The sequence below is a fragment of the Ambystoma mexicanum genome, chromosome 10, assembly GCF_040938575.1.
Source record: "Ambystoma mexicanum isolate Mex_15411 chromosome 10, UKY_AmexF1_1, whole genome shotgun sequence".
Classification (NCBI taxonomy): Eukaryota; Metazoa; Chordata; class Amphibia; order Caudata; family Ambystomatidae; genus Ambystoma; species Ambystoma mexicanum.
Window position 1 is genome coordinate 1,554,899,835 of NC_090932.1, and position 24,900 is coordinate 1,554,924,734.

At 45.5% G+C, this 24,900-nt stretch overlaps 1 protein-coding gene across 10 annotated transcripts in view; it reads right to left on the minus strand.

The window, feature by feature from the left end:
* Positions 1 to 542: 542 nt before the first annotated feature.
* Positions 543 to 24,900, minus strand: part of PRR14L (proline rich 14 like) — an 857,487-nt gene continuing 833,129 nt past the window's right edge. For all 10 annotated transcript variants that reach the window (XM_069619830.1, XM_069619828.1, XM_069619834.1 and 7 more), the window contains one exon: positions 543 to 3,296. In XM_069619830.1, coding sequence (XP_069475931.1) covers positions 3,020 to 3,296 — 277 coding nt within the window. In that variant the 3' untranslated portion in view covers positions 543 to 3,019. The remainder of the gene's footprint in view (positions 3,297 to 24,900) is intronic.

The following is a 24,900-nucleotide window of genomic DNA, read 5'->3' on the forward strand; positions in this document are numbered from 1 at the left end:
ATAGAAGGCTGAATATTGATTCTTGTACAACCATCATCTCCAAGGTCACTCATCCACGTCTTGGGCCTACTTCGGAGTGGTGAGTAACACTGAACTGAGAGGAACTAGTGGTGGCTGGGACGAAGTACCTACTCCCAGGCTTCTGTGCATAGGTTTCTACACGTAAAGAAGTAGGGTACCTGCTCTGCTGCCATCCGATAGGAAGATGCCACAATCTTAGGACTGAATGACTATGCATACAGTAGTCATTCAGTAGTTCCAAAGTTTATTACACAACGTGGATTACCTTTTTTGCATTATTTAGTTTTTATATTGACATATTTCAATATTTTCCTGTGATATTTAGATGTGCATGGAAGAAAGCATGGAACAAAAGAACGTATTGCTCTAGATAAAAAGCGACTGCTCATAAGAAAAAAACTGATCATGCATCCAAAAAAGGAGATTTAAAAAAATAGACGATAAAATGAAAAAAAGTCCAAATGGAAATTACTGATAAACATTTCAAATACTTTACACGTTCATTGCAAATAAACAGACAGTTACAAAAAAATGAGTTATTTATTTATATAAATTAAAACAACACAGGTACAATGGAATTTTAGATTCACTCAAGCGAGTTAAGAAAAGGGCAGCTGCATGGTCAGGGGCACATGTCAAAGTCTTAAAAATGGCTCCTGAAGTAAGTGGTAAGACTAGATGGACACACCTAGGGAAGGTTCATTCATGACCAACCTTTCTTGTTCCTTCTTTACCTGGCAAGGGTATGGGGGTGGGAAGACTTAGTACCTATAAGAATCAGACGTCCCTGCTCAGTGTATATCAGCTAGAGTTTTTGATAAAGGCATCCGTTGCTCAATCTAAAGACAGTCAATGAAAGAAGTAGAGACAACCATACTAGCTCCACCAAGATTAAATAGCTCAAAGAAAGATGCCCAAATTTCATTGCAGGAGATGGGATTTTAGGCAAGCTGCAGATTAAATGTGAATATTCTATATACATCCTGCTTGTGTACTATGCTCAAATAATCATTCAAATCAAACATAGCTATCCCAGTTTCAAGGGACGAACATACTGAAAACACTGGCGTACAATAAGGCACAAAGCAGGTCAGCACAGAAAGTGGACAAACGTCAGAAAAAGACCCCACAGGCATTAAATTCATCAATAAAGAAAGACCATCACAACAGATCTTATCTCCCAGAAATGCCTAATACGCTTTTGATACACAAATGCCCAACCCAGGTAATAAGCAAAGATAAATGTCACACGTGGGAGCACACCACCCACCCATTCCAGGGGCACCATTATATAAAATTGCATCTGGTATGGAATGTACCTCTTCACTCACAGAAGTCCTGAATACTGGTCATTCAGTTTTCAGAGAGAAGAAAGAATCGGACCACTGTTGCGAAAATCACACCAACAAAAGGTATGGTAATCCTAGAGATGCCACCATATGAACATCGCATTTGTAATACACACACTTTTCAGAAGGGGCAACAGAGTTGCAAATATTCCCTGTTCTACAGAGTTATCACACACTGGCTGAACTGTCGTGTCCAAGAAAAGATGTTTTAAATAAAATGTACAGTACTCCATTAGATTAAATGTACATAACCCAAGTACTCAATTAGATTTCCAGCAGTGCTCCTCAACAACAATGCTCATTTGTCATGTGCCGTCCATATAAATAAATACAAAAACACACAAATGGGTAATCGATGTAGGAGCAGTTCAATGAAGCAGGTAGTGAAACAAACTTCCAAGGCATTATATACAGTCTCACTCATCCACTGTTAGATCATTGTGCCATACTTAATAGCATGAAAAGTCTCATTTACAAAGGCAGGCACCCTCAAGCAGAGCATAGGTCCCCTGATAAATGGAATGGTATTGGAGGGACCTCAAACACTACTACACACATTAGAATGTTCATATCCTGAATGCTAGCCCCAACCCTGGCAGCGACACTGTTCCTGTTTTTATAAAGAAAGGGTCTGTCCAGCAGGAACCTCTCTAAATAATCCTCACCAATTATTTCAGAGCCATCATCTTTTCTTTTGAAATACACAGTATACTCGCTAAAGTGAATAAATGTTTCAGTAACAGCTTCAGCTTAACTTTAAAACAAACTGCAAGCACATGATCAATATATAAAGAGCAGGGCCTCTCACCGGCACAAACAGCAATGTGTGAATACATATTGTTTAGCACTCAGACAAGTACAATGGAACAAAGGTTTGCATACTAAGAACGAAGGGAAGATGACTACTAACCAGTCCAGTAGCATACCTGAGAAGGTAATCACATCCCCTGCCCTTAACAATTCTCTCATCAGCGAGCACACACACATCGGCGAGCACACACATATTTTAAATGGCCCTTGATTTAAATGCAAAATAAAAAAAATATTTTTTAAGATTAAGTTTCCTATAAACCTAAAATTACAAAATATACAAGTGCAATTCCAGTGGGGACCACAGGAGGCTCCTTGGCGTGTGTGTGTGTTTAACCCCAGCACCACAGGGCTGGGGCAGGGTAACAGCTCACCAAGTTCGTCACCTAGTCGGGCAGGAGTTTAAGACTTCAACAAAGTACCACTGGGTCAGGCAGGCCAAAAACAGTGTTACATTAGCAGACAACCAGACACAAGAAAACGTCTGTATCCATCAGCTCCGGGAGTTTCTACTCCAACTGTTTTGGCAGTGATCAGAGCACATTGCCCACTTCAAATAATACGGTTTAATCTAGCTAGTGATTAGTCCGGAAGTCCCGTAGTGGGAGAAGGGTGAATGGGCTGCTCTTCAACATAGGTAAAAACAATGTTGAGTTTTCAGACACCCTTTGCCCATCACAATGCATCTTAAGGAAAGGCCCAGACATCAACAGGTCACCTTTTAATAGCAAATATAAAAAGTTGATTTGTCTGGCAGGGGGTTTGCACGTGCCCACTGGGGAAATGCTTTTGCAATAGCCACCAATGTCCAACTCCGTCAACAAGCTCTTTCATTCCGCTCAATGCCCACATATCTCCTCTCGGGCTTCCTCCTCAGCTAAAAATATCTCCAGGTCCATCAGCTTCTGTATGAGGAGGGCATCAAGCTCACTGCCATCCAGTGTAGCCCTTCTGCCACGCATGTAATTGCCCATCAACTTGACTTTTCCCTTAGCTTTCCTTTTCCGAGGGATCGTGAAATCTTGAAATTCCAGGACCCGCTTCCTCTTCTGCTGGCTTACTGCTACCAAGGATCCATTCTTCTCCTTCGGTTCTTCAAAGATGGTCTCAAGGCACCTGGAAAAGAGGAATAACAATGGTTAAGTACACATCTTCATTCATGCTAATACCATTCATGGTTTATGGAGAACTGAAGAGTAAAATCTCATGCAGTTATTAACAAAAATGTGAATCGAAAATATTTCTTACAAGTAAATTACTTTAACAGCTACGACCATAGTTGGGCTAAAAACATTGACTCTTTTGCAAGCAAAACTTAGCTAGCTAAATATTTCAATAAAACCAGAGATGTTTTATGTTTGTGCTAGCAAATAGTTGGGGAACATCCCTGAAAAAGGATGTATAAACTACAGGGAGCAGAGAGTGACCTTGTTGCCAAAGTATGGAACATTTCCAATGACCATACCGGACTGGACCATGTTGCAGTTATCAGGACTGCTGTTGGCATTGATGATTTGTATTTTTGCATCACTCAACTACAAACTAGTATTTAAATCCCTTGCACCAGGCTTCTTAAAAGTGAATTCCACATTGATCCTTGGTCCAAGCAAACAGAAGCAAAGTATTAGCATATCTAGTGCTTTGTGTGATAAAGGCATCCTCTAGTGGCTCACCAGATGTTTCAGGAAACAACCATCATCAGTAGTAACTCATGCATCAAAGCCAGAATATGTTCCTCTTGATTCAGTTATCCCTTGTGAAAAGCAGTTGCAGAGTCAAGATGAAATAATTTATCAGTGAATGTTGTCCTCCATAGTTTGTATCTGGCACAGATTTAGATGCCAGTTACACTTCGGAGGTCAGGCTGGGAATACTTGGTACAATTAAAAAGCCAAGCCACCAAATCTGTGCTCACTCACCCCATGACCAATGTGTGGTGAGAAGCTTCAGCTCCTCACTCAGAGGCAATTTTAATGTTTGAATAAGCAGTGTAGTGTAGAGGGCATCACAGGTACCCTGCCTCACTAGTGAGGAGAGCGGGTCACAGTTGAATCTATAAATGCATGAAAGATTACAGCGCTCCAGAACAAGTTACAGTTAAGTAACTCATGTATTCCCCTGAATTAGATATTTTATAGATGACATGCTTGAAGAGATTCCCCAGTGCAAGTGAGAGAGGTAGAATTAGACCATTGTTCTTCAAATTGGTGGTACCCCCCAACCCCCGCAGCCCCACATCCTGCAAATAGAAAAAAGAACAGTTACAAATATAAGCCAGCACAGGTTGGGATGCACAGTCGTGTATATCCCATCCCAACATAGCCCCCACCACACATGCTCAGTGTGACAGGCCAGGCTTGGGGTAGGTGGGCTTGGCTGACCCAGGGAGCACGCTTCCAGGTGTGCTTGTTTTCATCTATGGTGGAGTGGGCAAGGCGTTTGTACTGGCTGTGGCACCAGGCTGGGGGGCTTGTTCCTGTATGGGAGTGTGGTGCAGGAGCCCAAGGACTGGGAGAAGGCTCAGGGACTGTGCTGGGAGAAGGCATGGGGGGCGCCCAGGGACTGTGCTGGGAGAAGGCATGGGGTGGGAGCCAGGGACTGTGCTGGAAGGTGATGTGGGGGTAGCCCAGGGAGTGTGCAGGGAGAAGGCGTGGGGGGAGCCCAGGGACTGTGCCGGGAGAAGGTGTGGGGGGAGCTCGGGGAGTGTGCTGGGAGAAGGTGTGGGGAGTAGGGGGAGCTGTGAGAAACCAGAAGTTATCTCACCCGCTAGTAACCGTGGATATCTCTCTCTCAGGTGACCAGGGCACGGTCAGACTTTGGATCCAGACCCTGCGCGTGGACCAGTGCAGGAGGATAACCTGGGTGAGGGGTGTTCGGGAGTGGGACACCGGGTGGCGAGACGCAGTATCCCTTCCCCTATAACACACTTCCCTCATACTACCCGGTTGGATACATTGGAACCTTGCCCGCCCCTTTCCCTTCTCTAACCCTTTCACATAGACTGCCCGTTCTAGGAGAGGTGTGGGGGAAACCAAGGCCCAGGGACCGTTCTAGGAGAGGGTGGGCGGGAGCCCAGGTAATGTGACGGAGAGGGTTGGGGGAGCCCAGGGACACTGCTGGGAGAGGGGTAGAGGCCCCAGGGACGGTGCTGGCAGAGGGGAGTCCAGAGACAGCAGGGAGGGGGACCGAGGGACTGCTAGGGGGAAGGGGTAGGGGCGTCCAGGGACTGCTGGGAGAAGGGGCAAGGGAGCTCAAATACTGATGGGAGAGAGGCCGGGGAACAGGGACTATGCTGGGAAGGGGGCTGCCAGATGTATTTGTTTCCAACTGCAGCAGAGGTACAATGGAGCAGGCAAGGCGCCTGGACAGACTGTGGCACCAGGTAAACAGGGGAGAGGGGTGGTTCCTCCTGTGCGGGAGTTTGGTGCAGGAGCCCTGAGAGTGTGCTGTGAGAGGGGAGCCCACAAACCGTGCTCAGCACAGTCCCTGGGAGAGGGGTGGAAGCACATGGATTGTGCTGGGAGAGGTGGGAAGCACAGGGATTGTGCTGGGAGAGGAGTGGGCGAGCCCACGGACTGTGCTGGGAGAGTGGTGGGGGGAGCCCAGGGACACTGCTGGGAGAGGGGTGGGGGCCCCAGGGACGGTGCTGGCAGAGGGGAACCAGAGACAGCAGGGAGGGGGACCCAGGAATTGCTAGGGGGAAGGGGTAAGTGAGGGGTAGGGGCGTCCAGGGACTGCTGGGAGAAGGGGTGTAGGAGCCCATCGACCGCTGGGAGAAGGGGCAAGGGAGCTCAAATACTGATGGGAGAGAGGGCGGGGAATAGGGCCAATGCTGGGAGAGGGGGCTGCCAGGTGTATTTGTTTCCATCTGCATCAGATGAACAATGGAGCAGGCAAGGCGCCTGGACAGACTGGCACCAGGTAAATGGGGCGGGTTGGGGGTGGTTCCTGCTGTGCGGGAGTTTTGTGCAGGAGCCCTAGGACTGTGCAGGGAGAGGGGAGCCCACAACTGCCCTCAACACAGTCCCTGGGAGAGGGGTGGAAGCACAGGGATTGCGCTGGGAGACATGTGGGGGGAGCCCAGGGACTGTGCTAGGAGAGGGGTTTGGTGAGCCCAGGGACTGTGCTAGGAGAGGGGTTTGGTGAGCCCAGGGACTGTGCTAGGAGAGGGGTTTGGTGAGCCCAGGGACTGTGCTGGGAGAGGAGTGCGGGGGCCCAGGGACTGTGCTGGGAGAGGGGGGGAGCCCAGGGACTTTGCTGGGAGAGGGGTGGGGGAGCCCAGGGATTGTACTGGGAGAGGGGGGGGAGCCCAGGGATTGCACTGGGAGAGGGGGTGGGGGAGCCCAGGGATTGTACTGGGAGAGGGGTTGGGGGAGCCCAGGTACTGTGCTGGGAGAGGGCAGCCCAGGTACTGTGCTGGGAGAGGGCAGCCCAGGGACAGTCCTGTGAGAGGGGTGGGGCAACCAAGAACTGTGCTGGGAGAGGAGTGAGGGGAGAAAAGTGACTGTGCTGGGAGAGGGGGAGCCAAGGGAATGCTAGAAGGGGTGTCGGAGCCCAGGGACGGCTGGGAGAAGGGGTTGAGGTGGGGGCCCAGGGACGTTCCGGAGATCGGGGTGGCAGGCCCCGTGATTGTGCTAGGTGAGAGGGGGGAGCCTCGGTACTGTGCTGGGAGAGGGGTGGGGGGAGCCTAGGGCCTTTGCTGGGATGGGGGGGGCAGGCGCTCTGCTGGGAGAAAGGTGGAGCCCAGGGACTGCTGGGAGAGGCGGGAGCGGAAGGGCAGGGGTGGTGGGAGCCTAGGGACTGTGCAGGGAGAAGGGTGGGGTGAGCCGAGAGACTGCTGGGAGAAAGGTGGAGCGCCCAGCGACTGTGCTGGGGTGGAGTACCCAGAGACTGTGCTGGGGTGGAGCACCCCAGGACTGGGTGGGTGGTGGGGGAGCCCCAGGACTGTTCTGGGAGAGGAGGGAGCCTAGGGACTGCTGGGAGAAAGGGTGGGGGACCCAGGGACTGCTGACAGAGGGGTTGGTGAGCACTGGGACTGCTGGCAGAGGGGTCGAGTAGCCCATGGTGAATGGTGGGGGGGGGCAGGGACTGTGCTAGGAGAAGGGTAGGTGAACCCAGGCCCAGTGAATGTGGTAGGGGGGGGGGACAGGTACTGTGCGGAGAGAAGGAGTGAGGGAGCCCAGGGACTGATGGGAGAGAGGTGGGGGAACCCAGGGACTGCGCTAGGAGAGGGGGTTAGGTGGAAGCCCAGGCACCGATGGAGGGGTGGGGGAGCCCAGGTACTGTGCTGGGAGAGGGGTTGAGGTCCCAGGGTCCGTGCTGGGAGACGGGCACTTCCAGGTGTATTTGTTTCCATCTGCGGCAGAGGAACGGTGGAGCAGGCAAGGTGCCTGGACAGACTGTGGTGCCAGATAAAAGGGGAGGGGGCGCAGTGCAGGAGTGCTGGGACTGTGCGGGGAGAGGGGAGCCCACAAACTGCTCAGCACAGTCCCTGGGAGAGGGGTGGAGTCCCAGTGACTTTGCTGGCAGAGAGGTGGGGGAGCCCGTAGACTGTGCTGGGGGAGAGGTGGGGGAGCCCAAGGACTGTGCTGGGAGAGAGGCGAGGAGAGCCCAGGGACTGTGCTGGGAGAGAGGCGAGGAGAGCCCAGGGACTGTGCTGGGAGAGAGGCGAGGAGAGCCCAGGGACTGTGCTGGGAGCGAGGTGGCGGAAGCCCAGGGAAACTGCTGGGAGAGAGGTGGCGGAAGCCCAGGGAGTATGCTGGCAGAGGGGTGGTGAGAGCCCAGGGAGTATGCTGGGAGAGGGGTTGGGGACCCCAGGGACTGTACTGGGAGAGTGGAAGGGAGAGCCCAGGGACTGTGCTGGGAGAGAGGCGGGGAGAGCCCAGAGACTGTATGGGGGAGCGAGGTGGCGGAAGCCCAGGAAAACTGCTGGCAGAGGGGTGGTGGGATCCCAGGGACTGTGCTGGGTGAGGGATTGGGGACCCAAGGGACTGTGCTCTGAGTGGGGGGTAGCCCAGGGACTGTGTTGGGAGAGAGGTGGCGTGAGCCCATGGACTGTGCTGGGGGATCCCATGGATTGTGCTAGGAGAGGGGAGCCGAGGGACTGTGCTAGGAGAAGGGTGGGGGAGTCCAGGGACTGTGCTAGGAGAGGGGCGGTGGGGAGTCCAGGGACTGAGCTAGGAAAGGGATGGGGGTGAGCCCAGCTACTGTTCTGGGAGGAGTGGCGCACGGGCCTATAGGGAAGTCTAGAGATGTACTGGTGTGCTTCTGCACCATGGGCCTCTTCTCAAAGCACTCAATAAGTTATATTGTTGAACGCAGGACACACAACTACGCTGCTATTTTTGCTTGCATGGTGTAATATGGGGCCACTCTGGAAAATAAATCCCGGGCCTCTTTTGGTTCCCAATCCACTCCTGGGTGAGGGGAGCCCAGGGACTCTGCAGAGTGGGCTAGGGGAGCCCTGTGAGAGGGGTTGGGGAGCCAAAGGGTCTGTGTTTGGATAGGTGTGTGGGAGCCCAGGGTCTGTTTTGGGAGTAGGGAGGCTGGGGGCTGTGCTGAAAGAGGGGTGTGGGGCCCTGTGACTGAGCAGGGTGGAGGGAGCCCTGGGTCTGTGCGATAGTGTGCGATTATTCCTGACGGTTGGGACTTACTAGCCATTTGGCACTTTGGATGAAAAAGATTAAAACATTTGAATACCACTTAGACAATGCCTCAGGTGAAAAGATGTTGCAGTACTGCTTGTCCCATCAATTAATCCGTTTTAGCACCTGCACCTGGTCAGAAGAACAAGTTACTTTCCCTGACAGTTGGCTAATGTCACACGTTCTGGGGGAAAAAACTACAACTGAGGCTACTGGCGTCGTGCGTCCTACTTATCACATCGGATGACGTCGGAGGAGGTCCTCGACGACGGCGCATCGACGCAGGACGCAGAAAAAAGTTTCCGAAGCAGCACAGCTGTGGTGATTACATGTCATAGATATGGAATACGTCGGAAGACCCAATCCCCTCGAAATGTCTGGTTAAGATATGCAGCATCGTCCCAGTCATCAACTGGCAGATACTGTGAATTGGATTCACAGTATGAACAGTTGTAGTGGTAGGTCCACCCCTCATGGAATGTACAGTCAAATGGCCTTTGAGCAGCCAGTTCGATTTATGACAATATTTAATACCTGCTACAATACATCTGGATAGGTCCCGTTTCAACATAGAGCTGAAAAAGGTCATGGAAAGTTGGTCAGATGTATGAAAGTCCACAGCTTTGCTGATGTAGAATAGTACTCTCGTGACATCTAGCATATCCTAAAGAAGGTTGACAACATGACTAATTTAGATCCAAACCGAATAACCCTGAGCAGACAGTGCGATATGTTTTTCAGGTAAACTTTGCGTATTACCGACATAGCAAGCTGTTATGGTGCCGCAAAATGTGCTTTTCCAGGACCCACATTTTTGGTCTGCTGTGTCCATTACTTCAAAGGGATGCTTCATGGAGATTGTGTTAGTGTGCCAAGATAACACAAGTTTAGAAATTGGTGTGAACAGCCTAATACAAACTTTACCAGTGAATGAACACATACGTTTGTCTGACCTACTTCAGCAAATAATCTTAGGATTTTACAGCGCAATGCATGGTCTCCGGGCACTCTTTCGGCTCACAACGGCAGGGTTTCGTTAGTCGAGAAAGTGCAAGATAGCGGCGCTCGTGTCAATGGGTGCAGACTAAGAACCATGAGCTCTGCATGCAGGTTTCTGGGTATTTTGTGTTAAGAGCGCTGCAGTGTTCGTGTTCAAAAGAAGACCTTGTGTGCCAGTAATGTTAGGATAGATACACTGATCAGAGACTGTGGGTTATAAGCTGGCTGTAGAGGTGCAGTGTTCCGTTTGCAGTCTGAGAGGGATGTTAAGAAGGTTGTGCAGGAGTAGCTTAATTGGTGTGTTGAGTTTGCAAACATCTGGGTGGACAGTTAACAGAGGGTGAAGTGAGTTACAAGATCACATGTCCTTTGATCTGCATGGGTCCCCAGGCGCCAATCTGGAGTATATGGTGTGGTACTTTATGAGAAGTGCACAGATAAGTTGTTGGCAGTAGTGGTGTGGCTAAGTCCGATATGCGTTGGGCAGTCAGGAGCAAAAGTCCAATGACAAAGTGGTGGTGTGGGAGTTGGTATGGCATTACTTGAAGGGAGCCGGTAATGCCTTCACTTTGAAAATGTATTGAGGGTCCAAAGAGGGTAGTGTTGCTCATTACTAGGGTTGTTGGTTGCCGAAAAATGCTAGTGGGCTTCCTGTTGCTGGATGGTTTCTTGGTTGATTAGGTGTACTTGTGTTGAGAGGGATTTTTAGCCCTGTGGGAGGGTTCACACCTAAGTGATGTGCAATGTGCTTCCACATTTGGCCGTATCAATCTCCCTCAATGCTGAGCAGTAAGACCGAGTTAGGAGTTTGGTATGTAGTTACATTAACATTTAGAGACCGCAAAGTAATAGAGTTCCACATAGAAGTTTGAAATATACCATTAGGCCCAAATACATGCAAATAAAAAATAATGGTACTATACGCTACAGCACACACACATACATACACACAGACACCCAGTAAGTAATCTCAAAAGCCTGCAATGGTATGATCCATCCGGTTGAGTGACGATCGTAGAACTATTTAGTTAGGCAGTTGACCATAAAGATTCTGAGGTTCTTGATTAGTGTTTTAGGCAGATACCCAAATAAGCCTACTGTGCGGTACTGAGTGAGACTATCATGATTTCGGTCATGTCTGGGTTGAGATTTAGGTTTCTGGTCATCCATGTGCTCATTGTGTCAGGCAGATGGCGAGGGTGGTGTTGATCTCATTGCGTATGGATATTTGGAAGATTTGAGCATTGTCCAGGTAATGAGACTCATCACTCAGTGACATACACATGGCCCCACATGGCCCCAATAATTTGATCCTTGCAGGATTCCTCAAGTTATTTCTGAGAGTTAACTGCAAAGTGGAAGCCTGGTGATTTCTGTTCTATCTGGGAGGAAAAACGTTGGAACGGCTGTGTTGTACAGTCCAACTCTTCCGGTTTCAAGGATTTGCAGTTAGCAGTGTCAAAGCCATGGAGCTCGCCAAGAGTATGATGGCTGCCGTGGTGGTAGTATCTGTAATTCTGAGGGCATGTCAAATGGATAACAGTAGACTGTTCCTCTTATTGATCTCAATCCTATTTTGTGTGATGTGTGTGTTTCAGTATTTATTTGCATACATCTCTCCAAGGTTTTAAGCTGGGTGAGGTATGTTTGAGATAGATTGGTAGTTAGTGGGATCATCTGGTTGTCCAGTGGTATTTTTAAGAGGTGCTTAATGTAGGTCATTGAAGGATCTTGGTACACTTCCTGTTTCCAGTGAAGACTTCTTCAGTTTTTGAAAATAGAGGGCTGGGTTTTCTTTGTTGAAGATCGCTTTGGGGAGTCTTTTTTAATTTAATTGTTCCACTTCATTTTTAAATCCACTCTCGTGTTTGGATCAAATTGATTGAGCATTGGAGTTGTGATGGGTTGATTGCATTTTCTAGGAAATGACCAGCAAACAAACCTTGAGTGGTGCCTGCAGTGGATGTGACAAGTCCAACAGGTATGGTGATGTGTGTTGACTGTTTGCCAACAATGGTGAAAGACCTTATTCTGGTACCATGCACAGAATTGTTTCTATTACTTCTAGCATCTGCACATCGCACAAGGGACCTGGCTGCCACAGGACGTCCTTGCAATCCTAACATTTCTAAAAGACTGATTTCTGACCTCTCGGATGAAGAATCGGGCCAAGCCTGGTGGTGGAACAGTGTTCATCTACTGCAACTTGATTGGGTCCTACCAAAAGAGGTCCAAGAGGTCAGTGTGCCAAATCTGTATAGGCCATGTCAGTGCTATCACAGTAATCTTGTATGGAGTGTACCGAATTCCGACTAGCACCACTTGAAGGAGGGGAATCAGCAGAAAATGTGAAAAAAATTTCTGTGATCAGGGAAATGAAAGGGTTTCCCCTTGAACTCAGTGTTGATACCTGCTTTTAACATCACAATCAAACTCCAGGGTACCCTGTTTAAAGAATAAGTACTGAGGTTCATAGTCATCCAACTCCAATTGGTGAGCCATCTGGGTCTCGTGCAAAAGCGAGTAGGCTGCCCATCCTTTTCAGATGTTTAGCAACTATATTGATGTTGTGTTTGATGGCCCTGAACCACAGCTGTTGTGCCATTCAGCAACAACGTATGGAATTTCGTGCCATCTTGCATCTTAGTGTAGAACATGGACATTGTTTTGTCTATCTGAACTTGAATCTGGTAATTTACAGGACACACAGGAATGACTTTAGTGTGAAGTGCATTGCTCTTAGTTCAAGCTCATGTGTAGACTGCTTTCTACAGGCATCCAGAGGCCTTTAACTTGGAGATTGTCCAGACGTGAGCCCCCATCTCAGCAAAAAGGTATCTGATCAACTGTTGGAAGGGGAGCTTAGGGACCTGGAAAAGTCTGTTGATGTTGCTATATTTTGTTCACCAGTGGTCTGCATTTATAAGGTAGTTGGCCACAAACCAGATAAATTGCAGAGCTCAAGTCTTCTCCTAGAAATTGTGCCTGCTGAGATGGCATAAGGACTGATTTTAATCTGTTCATCAAAACTTCAAAGGAGGCCAGATTTCTACAGTGGATTTACCTTGCTGCAAGAGACATCCTTTGTTGGACACCCCGAGTAAGTAGTCAATCGCTCAGGTGTACAAAGTTGCACAGATTTCCCGTCACCAGCAAAGCACATTGTGACGATTCGTGGAGCAGGCCGAAAAGAAGCATGTTGAACTGGTTGAGCTGCTGGGTGACTGAAGGATATTGAAAATAAGAGTTTATGTCCAAAACCCCCCAAAAAAAACAGAAGCAGCAAAACTCCTGTACAACTGAAAAATAAATTTTGGAAACGTAAATGAAAATGGAGAACAATTAATGGAGATCTGGGAGAAACAGGTTTGAGTATAAATGGAGGCAGAGAAGCGCAAGTTGAATATTTCTTTGATTATGGGAAACTGCACCCACTTAGGATTTTTTCTTGCCACTGGTGCTCATGGCAACTTAGCCATTTACCAATTGGGTCGTAGAAGGAACAGACAATGAAATAGAGACAGGAGTACCCTACATGCCTTTGGCTTCCCTGCATGGATCGGTTTATTTACCTTCCAACTCCATGTTTGTAGGAGGATTTACCCCTAATTGATAGTTTTTTTTTAGTACAACTAGGTTGGCTTCAGACAAAGTGCCACTAGAGGTTCCATCTCCACTCTAGCTCAATCCTCTAATCAAAAGGACAGAGCTTCTCAGAGAGGTTATGGCCTTTGTGATGTCTGTGTCCACCTTAATAGCGATGAAGATGTCATTCACCGATTTCTTGGATAAATCGCTCCCGGCATAGGTGATCCCCCATCATTTGCATCCAAAATTAGAAATAGGAGGCCTTCACCCTTTCTTCCCTGTACAAAACCGTGCTGGATTGGAGGAATGTCATCTCACCGAGACCCTGAAAACTGAATCAGGCTGTGGATGGTGTAAGGAACTCATGATGGCAACAGTAAAGACAGACAAGTGATCACAGTTCAAGGGTGTTTATTCAACTGTAAATGCAGGGTGGAGAAACGCCTAATCTATACCTAAGATGGGAACAAGCTTCGCCATCAAATGAAAAATAAGGCAGTCCTTGTGGCGTCTTGTCAAAGCGAAAAGGCCTATACTTAAAAGAAAACCTATTGCCAATTCCTTACAACTAATTACAAAAAGATTGTGGGATAGGGTTTCAATAAAAATAGAAGTGTTCACAAATAATGGGTCAGGATGTGATGACCAGGGGTCTTCCTTCCCCACGTTTTCAGCACAGGACAAGGAGGATCTCCCGAGCACAGCACACACTCGAGCTTTCCCAGCACGAGCCAACAGTTCTGTTCCAGCTATCAAGTTCTTTGATGGTTAAGACTCTTAACAAAAGTCTCTTGCCTTCGAGGGCCTGATATTTTCAACAGACACACACAGTTCTGTCCCCAGTATCCTTTGGGGGTAGACCCCTCCTCATAAATCGTGTTGAACAAAAATAACTATGGAGAAACGATGGGTGACCACAAATTTGTGGAACACTCCCGTCCCCTGCACACCCTAATGTAATAACAACCAAATACTCTCAATGATTCTTAAAATAGAACTTTATAAACTGATGATCTCATCATCAATAAATATTTTAGTACCACGAAAGGAAATTCTTCATAGAAAAAATATATCATTCAACATGACAGCTGTATTCATTTGAAAAACGCATTCAATATTATACAATCTTTCCTTTGTAGTTGATGGTTCACTATTACTTCATGGTATCAACCAATCCGTTGAAAATTCATAAACATTCAATTAGCATATATAGCAGGTAGACATTCGTACAGTGCATATTCTCGTGGATCAACTTTCTCGATAGTGCATGATGTTACCAATAGTGCAAAGTACAAAACTCTTTACGCGTTTCGGGGAATGTAATCCCCTTCATCAGAAGATATCTACCCAAATTTTGCTTTCAGTATAGCTGCACTAAGTAAACAACATAATTATTATAATGATTCAAATATGGATTTTTATCCATCAGTCATAACTGGATCTTTGATCATCAGTGATCTCCTGATTCTGTTTTTTGCTGATCCTTGTTAAGTAATTCTAATGCCAACTAGGTGTGTACTGTAGTGCCAATCCTAAAAAAATAAAAGACTAAGTATAAGTCCCAATGGTAAAATAGTATGCTTTCATTCAAGGACAATATATTTTAATCTACCTTCTCAAATATATTGATCCACAAATTAACAATTTAACAATTAAGATGTTTGAAGAACAAGTGATTAAGAATTTGAAAAGGGTGAACTTCACCAAATCAAAGTACTATAACATCAGGCGACGACAAAGTGAAATAATCAAAGAGCTGGCGGAGGATGGCAGTTTAACACTGAAACCTGCAGATAAAGGAGGTGCGATTGTTCTAATGGATACTGCCTATTATGACACTAAAATCAACAAACTATTGGAAGATGAGAATACATACATAAAAATTGACCAGGGTCCAGTTAAAGAAATTACTATAATGCTCAAAGAAGTACTTGACCGGGCGTTTGAGAATGAGTGGATCTCTGAGAAAACAAGAGTATTTCTTACCAATGAACATCCGATCACGCCCGTTTTCTATGGGTTACCTAAAATTCATAAAGTATTAAAAACACCACCTATGAGACCCATAGTACCTGGCACGGACAGCATCTTTAACCCTCTTGCCATTTATGTGGATAAAGCTTTGCAACCGATAGTCCAGAAAACCAGTACCTATTTGAAAGACACTACAGACTTTCTTAATCATCTAGACACCTTAACAAACATTAAGGAAGGAGGACGATATACTTGTGTCTTTTGACGTACAAAGCCTGTACACATCAATTTGCCATCAGGACGGACTAGAAGCACTGGAATGGTCTCTATTAAATAACAACTGTGAGACTAACAAGACCTTCATTTTGGAATTAAGCAAGATTATACTGGTTAACAATTACTTCAGGTATAAATCACAATTCTTACAAGCATCATTAACTTCAATGGGGTCATCTATGGCCCCATTTTACGCCAATTTATTTATGTTCCATCTAGAAAGTATGCACATATTGAATGCGCAACAATGGCAAAAAAAATCTGATAACCTGGAAGAGATACATAGATGACGTCTTTGTAATCTGGAGAGGATCAAAAGAAGACTTGAGAGTTTTCTTGGAGTTTATAAACCAAATACATGACCGTATCAAACTTAAAATGGAGGTGGGAGAACCAAAACTACACTTTTTGGATATTGAATTACAGATTGGACAAGGTGGAAACATAATTACGAATATCTAACATAAACCGACAGATGTTAACAATTCACTACATTACCTGAGCCATCATCCTGACCATCTAAGGAACAACTTAGCTTTTAGCCAATTTCTACGGTTGAAAAGAATAACGTCAGACACAGCAACTTTACAAAAGAGAACCAACTACTAACGGAGAAATATAAAAAAAGAGGCTACCCAACAGATATCATTGAAAGGGCTAAAACCAAAGTTGACAATCTGGAAAGAAAGGATCTTCTGATCAACAGGAATACATCTAAGGACATTCCTTTTCAACATGCACTAAGATACTCTGCACAAAGCCACCACAGCACAAGAATAATTAAAAAGAACTGGAGAATTATCAAGCTGGATCCACAACTAGATAGACTATTCCCTAAACCACCGCTCGTTGCATACAAGAGGGGCAGAAATTTCAAGGATCAGCTAGTGAAAGCAGAAAGGTTAAAGATTGACAGACTTTGAAAAAGAAAAAAACGGGCACATATCTGTGCCTTAATTGCAGTAACTGTATGTGAGACACCCACACAGTGGGCACAAAATCTGATTAAAAGACTATACTACATGTGACACAAAATCAGTAATATATGGCCATAGTTGCCCCTGTGTAGTCTTCTATGTGGGACAAACCATCAGAAAAGCTAAGGAAAGGTGGAATGAACACAAAAGCAATATACGTACCAACAATACTAAGTCCCCAGTTGCCAGACACTTTGCCCAAAATAAACACACTGTAGCACAACTTAGTTATTATTTTGGAAGAGGTCAAAAAATCACCAAGAGGAGGAGACCACGGTAGGCACATGAATCAGGGAATGAATGAAAAATACAATTTGGGGTCTTTCCTATAGGGTTTTAAACTGCTATTCAAATAATTACTGATACCATCTGTAATAATTATTGAACATCCTATACAGTAATACTATGCTGCTAGTTTAAATAAGCATAACTGATTTAACGCATATGTAAGTGGGATGACAGACGTACACAATGTATGCAGTGCCAGAGGAATACTCCTTGTTTACTTTCTTGAAGATAAGATAAACAGTTAACCTATTGGCTATTCATTGTCCATAAATATACTGAGACCTATTGAAGATACAATGAATGAAAGACATGCTTGCCATGAATGCAAATAATTGCGTCCTGAATGAAAGTCTTGCACATATATACAAGATTGTGAGCGTAACTGGATCTTCCTTCTATCATCAGGGATAATTAGGTTTAGTAACTTATTTGACACCCCTGTTAAAAAGACCACATTTCGATCTGCACATACTCTGTTAGTTTAGAGTAAGTACATATGCAGCTTTTATAAGCCTTTATGTCCATTGCCCATCCTTGAGAACAACGCGGCATAAAAGTAAACAGAATAACGTCATTGCGTTGTTACACGATGACGTCATCACGTAACGTGATTATACCGGTGGCCATTTTGGCATTGCTGTTTTATCGAGCACTTGCGGTTGGAACTCGTTCCAAAGAGTCCGCCTCAAGGTAAGCCCTGCTAATTGTAGCCAGACTGGATTCCTATACCCATATGGGAGCTAACCTGATTAGAACACTATTGTTGAATGTCAGATGACGGACTAATATTCTTAATATAATTGTAGGCTTTCTGCTATGCCGTATATGATCTTGAAATAGAAGGCATGAACTGGAATCTAGGACCTTACCTTGATAATATATACTTCTGAACTTATTTGATCAAGAGTCCCCTAATACAGGTAAGCTTTTTGCTACCTTGACCCGTAGAGGGAAACAACTATGGATGCAGTAATAATTTTTTATACGAATACATGACTTTGGCTATTCCCCTTATTCCAAATAAATGCTTCCTTACACTTACATATTTATTACAGATTTTTGATAATCAAGAGATTAAACAGATCGAATCTGGATTGTTTTAAGCCCTAGCTGATTATGCGACAGCATGGCAAATTGGTCTGAATTATTTATAATGAGTGGTTCCACACTAATATGATAAACAATGGTGATCCATTGTATTTAGATCATACAACGCCAGCTTCTGAGAACCTTCTTTCTAATTTATAGGTGACTGTATACTTATGAATGTACCTGGAAGGCTGTCTAAACCCTCACCATCACGGAAGATTAGACCTTATAATTCATTCGGCTACATCTAACCTAGTCATCAGGTAACTATTGACATTTTCCTTGTCAATATATTTGAGAAGGTAGATTAAAATATATTGTCCTTGAATGAAAGCATACTATTGTACCATTGGGACTTATACTTAGTCTCATATTTTTTTAGGATTGGCACTACAGTACACACCAAGTTGGCATTAGAATTACTTAATAAGGATCAGCAAAAAACAGAATCAGGAGATCACTGATGATCAAAGATCCAGTTATGACAGATGGATAAAAATCCATATTTGAATCATTATAATAATGATATTGTTTACTTAGTGCAGCTATACTGAAAGCAAAATTTGGGTAGATATCTTCTGATGAAGGGGATTACATTCCGTGAAACGCGTAAAGAGTTTTGTACTTTGCACTATTGGTAACATCATGCACTATCGAGAAAGTTGATCCACAAGAATATGCACTGTACGAATGTCTACCTGTTATATATACTAATTGAATGTTTATGAATTTTCAACGGATTGGTTGATACTATGAAGTAATAGTGAACCATCAACTACAAAGGAAAAATTGTATAATATTGAATGAGTTTGTTTCAAATGAATACAACTGTCATGTTGAATGATATATTTTTTCTATGAAGAATTTCCTTTCCTGGTACTAAAATATTTATTGATGATGAGATCATCAGTTTATAAAGTTCTATTTTAAGAATCATTATGAGTATTTGGTTGTTATTACAACATTAGGGTGTGCAGGGGACGGGAGTGTTCCACAAATTTGTGGTCACCCATCGTTTCTCAATAGTTTGATACAACCCAGTGTCAGGGTTGATGTTCTCCCCCGCACTCCACTAATCATCCTAAATCATTTAACAAAGGTTAAATAAGGTGTGCTCTAGGCCAACTAGTTTTTTAGCTTTTGAACAAAAATAACTAAACAGTTTCTTTCTCAATGAACTTTGGATGGTGACGTTCCACCCCTGGATCTCCCTCTCTCAGGCTCGGATCACTAGGCTTCTTGCATTCATGTATCTTAATGTCTTTTTAAACAGTTCAGGCTTCACCCCCGTCAGCCTCCTTCTGCCGGGTTCACTCTTGCCAACTTTCGCCCAAACAGTTCACTGTGGATATCCCCTGGTCGGGTTCACTTCTGTCATTACACTGTTCATAGGGACTTCAGGCCTCGCCCTTTTTAGTTTGCCTCCCTCCGCTGGGTTCACTTTTGCCAAACTCTACGACACACAATTCATACGCTAATCTTGTTAACACACTGTTCATGGGACTTCAGACTTCGTCCCGTCTTGTTAGCATCCCTCGGTTGGGTTCCAACCTTTGAAATGGACTGTTCATGTAATAACTTCACCATGCAGGATTCACTTCCCTTAGCTTTCACAATCATCTGTCGGTCAAAGCCTTTCTACGGTACAGAGCATTTTACAAGACACCTGTATGACCACTTTGACCTCTTTGCCTCTTCCCAAGGCCTTCTGGTTACGGTAGTCTCTACCATCAACTAATCGACCAGAGTTTCCTGCGTGACCACCCATAGGCTACTTTACATTCAACACAGTTTGGTTTCTTATCGACTCCCCCTTCGATTCACCGGCTGTGATGAATCACCTGGCTTTACTTCTCGTTGGAGTCAAGGTTGGTGCCTCCAAGACGAGCGTCTCTCCCGGCTTCGTAATTAGCAGAGGAGGGTCTGGTGTACCGTTGACATCTGCTGCAATAAATGTCGTACGTCTGCTTTGTTAGTCATGTGCTCTTGTGCTCCACCTTTTAAACCGATGTGGAAGGTAAAGGGCCGTCCGGTGTGTGCTATTCTGGTCAATTGCCTGACCCTTGTATTGGGGCTTGTCAGGTAAACGGCTCTTGTGTTAGTCCATTGTCTTACGCGTTTTGCGAAAGTGTTTGTGTCAGAAAAGGGGAAGGACAGTGTTTTGGAATATCCTTTGTGGTAGGATGAGGAAAAGTTTCGAAAGATGGGGGATACCACGTCTCACCCGGTCTCACTCCCCAAGGAACCCCCATCCAGGTGGTCCTCCCTCACTAGTCCACCCACAGGAACTGGATCCAATAGCAATGGCAGTGTGCTGGTCACCTGGATGACAGATCCCTCCCGGGGGGACTTACTAGGGAGAGACAGGCCGGTTTCTCACAATGTTCTCTCAAACAGTGGCACCAAATCCAGCACATTGGTGCATGGCCCATCAGCCTTGAAAGTGTAAAACCAACAGCATCGCCTTCCTTATTTGTATGCTTTTCAGTTTTCAGTAAATACTACTTACACAGATTTAATGACCCCCAGATAGTAATTTTCCTCTCCTGGGTTTACCTAAATAATCCAAAAATGCCCACTAGATGGCAGCATTGATCAGCATTTTCATTTACTTCCACGCAGTAGCTTTCAGGCAATAGCTTTTACCATTTACTTAAAAATAAGTCTTTACCACTTTCAAGAAAGTTGGAAAACACAGAAGCAGAATAGGAGTCGGTGATGTAGTGCCCATTTGAAGGAGCTTTCAGGTGGGCATGATGATTGAGATCAGTGTCCTGGACACACCTGTACGTACGGTCAGCACGGTCGCAAGTGCCTGATGACTGCTCATTTTAAATGTCTCTGATAAGCACAGCCTTAAGTGTGCAGGTCTGAAAGCTTCACAGAGCTCCAGTTACCCAACAAGTATGTCTTCTTGCAAGGCATTTAAACTGAATCACAAAGTAAACATTTTATATTGGTCTCATTTTGACATGCAAATTAAAGGCCAGCTGTTCTGTGAATATTCACATTTTTTTTACGAACATGCATAACAAGCTAGAGGCTTACCCTAAACAATTACTATAGGCAGTACCCTTATGAAACAATTCGTTTTTTTATAAGGATTTATAGATTGTCAGGTTGCTTTACTTTGTAATTCGTGTACTTTGCACATAACCTCTATTAGCCCCTGTACATAAAAGGACTGTGTACTGATCTGAATAATTTTCGACTGCTAGCTATGCTAGATTCTATTGTGAACATCTATTGAAACGGCTAAATAATTGGGCTGAGTCTGCAAACTTGACCACACCCCAACAAACTGGCTTTAGAAAGGGTTGTAGTACAACCCACAGTATTTGGACATTATAACTACTCATGGCATACGTCCTCAGATGATATGATCGCCATCTTTATCTCTGCTTTATTGATTAGAAAGCAGCGTTTGAATGCAACTCGCGACCATTATTATGGTGCAAGTTAGAGCAATGGGACGGGGCAAGGGAGGTGTGGGGTCAAACCACTTATTATACTGCATTAAACTATTCTACAGCAATACTAGCGTAACTGTGCACTTCGCTCAGGAAGTACATATACCAAGCCCATTTTTACCAACATAGGGTGCAGGCAGGGGTGTATTTTGTCACCCCTGCTATTTAACTTGCATGTCACGGCTATGAATGAGACGCTGCAGGTCGGTCATAACTTTCCACCTAAACTCGCCAGTGAGAGCATTACCTGGCTTTCGTATGCTGATGAAGCAGTTCTCATCTTCCAGACACCCTTAGGCCTGCAGCGATCAACCGAAGCCTTGTATTTGAACACAACAGTAAATAGGATGAGGATGATCAGAAAAAACTAAAATTATGGCAATAGGCAATAAGCTGGGCAGCAAAAAGAACTATGCATGGTATATTGGAAATGAAGCACTGAAAATGGTGTATACGTATATTTATCTGGGGGTACCAATTAAGAGCAGGCCATACCTCCCATTTTTCATGAATGCCCTTCCATGAAAGACCATCAGGAAGTGGCAGGTATTCAAGAGATTTCTCCATACAAAAGGAAGAGATTCCGGTGGAGCCTTAATGGATGCTGGTACAGCTTGTTTCGGTCTTTCACACTGGATACAGTTAAGGCTCCACCAGAGCCGTGGATTACCCACCTGATATTACCCAAGGGGGCATCCCCCTTCTGACTTAAAGACATAACACGAGTGGTTCTACATCCTTCCTGCCTTCAGAAAGACTTCTAAGGTCGAAATACACGTCAGCAAATCCTAAATAAATCACGCATGAATATCACCAACCTAGATCTCAGGAGCCCAATTGAGAGAACTTCTCTCCTGACATTTTGGAGTGTCTAGCATGATTGTGGCTGGGCTCATATCAAACTTCGAAATTCTCAACTGAGGACAGTGGGGCACTGTCCTTTCCAGACCAATACACACGCAGCAGCACACAAGAATTCACCTGCAAGTGCGATAGTCCCACAGTTCTATTATCCCAACCAGACTTAATACTACCAAAACAACATAGCCATGGCCAACAATGAAAGCAGAGCCCTCTTCAAAGCCATCAGGCACTGTATCAACCCTCTGCCCGACCCACCCATGGAACACTCCATTGAAAAATCCACTGCCATCAACTCTTTCCCTGGACAACTTTCAAGACACTATGGAAGAACTCGCTGCCACCTTAGCACTCCCTGCCTCCGTACTCAAGACCCTTGCGATAGTCATCTGTCTCAAGAAATCGCCTGCGTGCATTTCATACCATCAATGGTCAATTAGGCCCCTTATATTTGCCATTGCTCTGCAAAGAATTCCTATGCGTTAGCTCAAAAGCTGTGTATGATCCATTTGGCAATCAGCCATTAAACGCAATTTTCTTTTTGTTAATACTATTGTAATAATCTTTGAGTATCAATTCCACTCAGAAAAGTATCCAATACACTCTGAATGTTTACCACAACCTATGAGTTTCTGTCTTTAATGTATGGAGAGAGGCACATGTTGAGACCAGAAATGTTGTCTTTTTTTGGTTCAAATGCCACCTTGCGAGTCGCCAACAGTTCGTACAAATGGATTCTTCCAGATCACCAACTGTACCCATCTTCAATCTTTACATGGAACCGCTCTGAAACCACCTCGCTCCGCACATCCACATTGACCAATACACAGATCTACTTTAATATATCCTCCATCGAAGACATCCCAGGCTCAAGGCCTGCCTAACATTGATCCCTTCCTGGATGTCCAGTGCTACCTGAAGCTCAACCCTTCCAAGACTGAATTCCTAATGCTGATCAACAACACAGTGGCATTGAGACCTGGCTCTCTGCTATGAACCACAAGGGATTCACAACCCAGCTGTCTTCCAGTTAAAACAAACCCTTGGGTTTAACATCGACAGGCACCTCACCTTCATACAGCACATAACAAGGAAGACACAAATAGCCTGGTACCAACTTTCTCTCTTGCAGAAAAAAATCAAGCCCTTCAACCCAGAAAATAACTTCAAGCCTTCGGTTGTCCAAGTCTTGGTTCTCTCCCACCTGGATGGTGGCAATGCCCTTTTGGAAGGCCTTCCAGTGACTACCCTAGTACCCCCGAAATGTCTCCTGCATTTTGCATCAAGACTCATTAAAGGATTCTGCAAATTCGACCAATCACCCCAACCCTCATCTAACTGCGCCGACTCCAACTGCAACCTTGAATCATGTTTACGTTTATTGAATTTATATAGCGCTTTAAGCCAAAGCACTTTACAATATAACAACAGGTACAAAAGTGAGAGAAGCATATTTACAAACATGAACAGGTCATTAGAACAATACGTAGAACTATTTACAAGGGGGGAGAGGGTGTGAGGAGGGTAGAGGAGGGGGTAGGGGAGAGGGTGTGAGGAGGGTAGAGGAGGGGGTGGGTGAAGGGAGTTACGGTGTAGAATTTGAGGTAGGGGGAGGGGAAACAAGGGGGGAGGGGGAGTGATCTGGTGTCCTCATTGCCCTTAAGTAGTAATTGTTACCAATTTAAGGTCAGAGGAGAAGCATAGAGGATGGGGGAAAGGAGAGGGGGCTAGGAAAGGAGGGGAGGGGTAGGGAAAGGAGAGTCGGGGGGGGGTGAAGAATATGGGCTTTCAGGGAGTGGCGGAAGGATGAGTAGGTAGGGGTGGAGCGGATGGAGAGCAGGAGGGAGTTCCAGTGTAGGGGGGCCAAGAGTTGGAAGGAGCGGAAGTGTGAGGAGGCACATGGGGCTGGGGGTACAGTAAGGAGGTAGAGGTTTGCTGAGCGGAGAGAGTGGGACGGGGAGTAAAATGAGAGGAGGGAGGAAAGGTAGGGGGCGCCAGGTCATGGAGAGATTTGAAGACAAGACAGAGGAATTGAAATTTCAGTTGTGAGAGGAAGGGAAGCCAGTCAAGTTGAGAGAGAGAGGAAGAAATAGAGTCTCGAGGGCCGAGGAGACAAAGTACGTATTGAGAAGTGGTAGATGGATTTTAGGGGAGTTAGGTGAGAGACATGGAGTCCAAAGAGGAGAGAGGAGCAGTAGAAGAGGCGGGAGAAAATAAGGGAGGAGATTAGGAGTTTGGAAGCATGGAATGTGAGGGAGGAGCGGATGTTATAGAGGTGGTGGCGACAAGCTCGAGAGGTTAGTGAGCTGTGGTTGGAGAAGGAGAGAGAGGAGTCGAGGTGGAGGCCGAGATTGCGGGCATGGGAAGAAATGGGGAGGTTGGAAGGTGGAAAGTGGATGAAGGGAGGGGGAGAAGGGGAGAGAGTGTTAGGAGGGAATAAAAGCAGTCTTGTCAGTATTGAGGGAAAGAAAGTGGGATGACATCCAGTCTTTTATAGCCGTGACGCAGGAAGAAAGTGAGGTTGAGGTCAGATGTGAAAGAAGAGAAGGAAAGA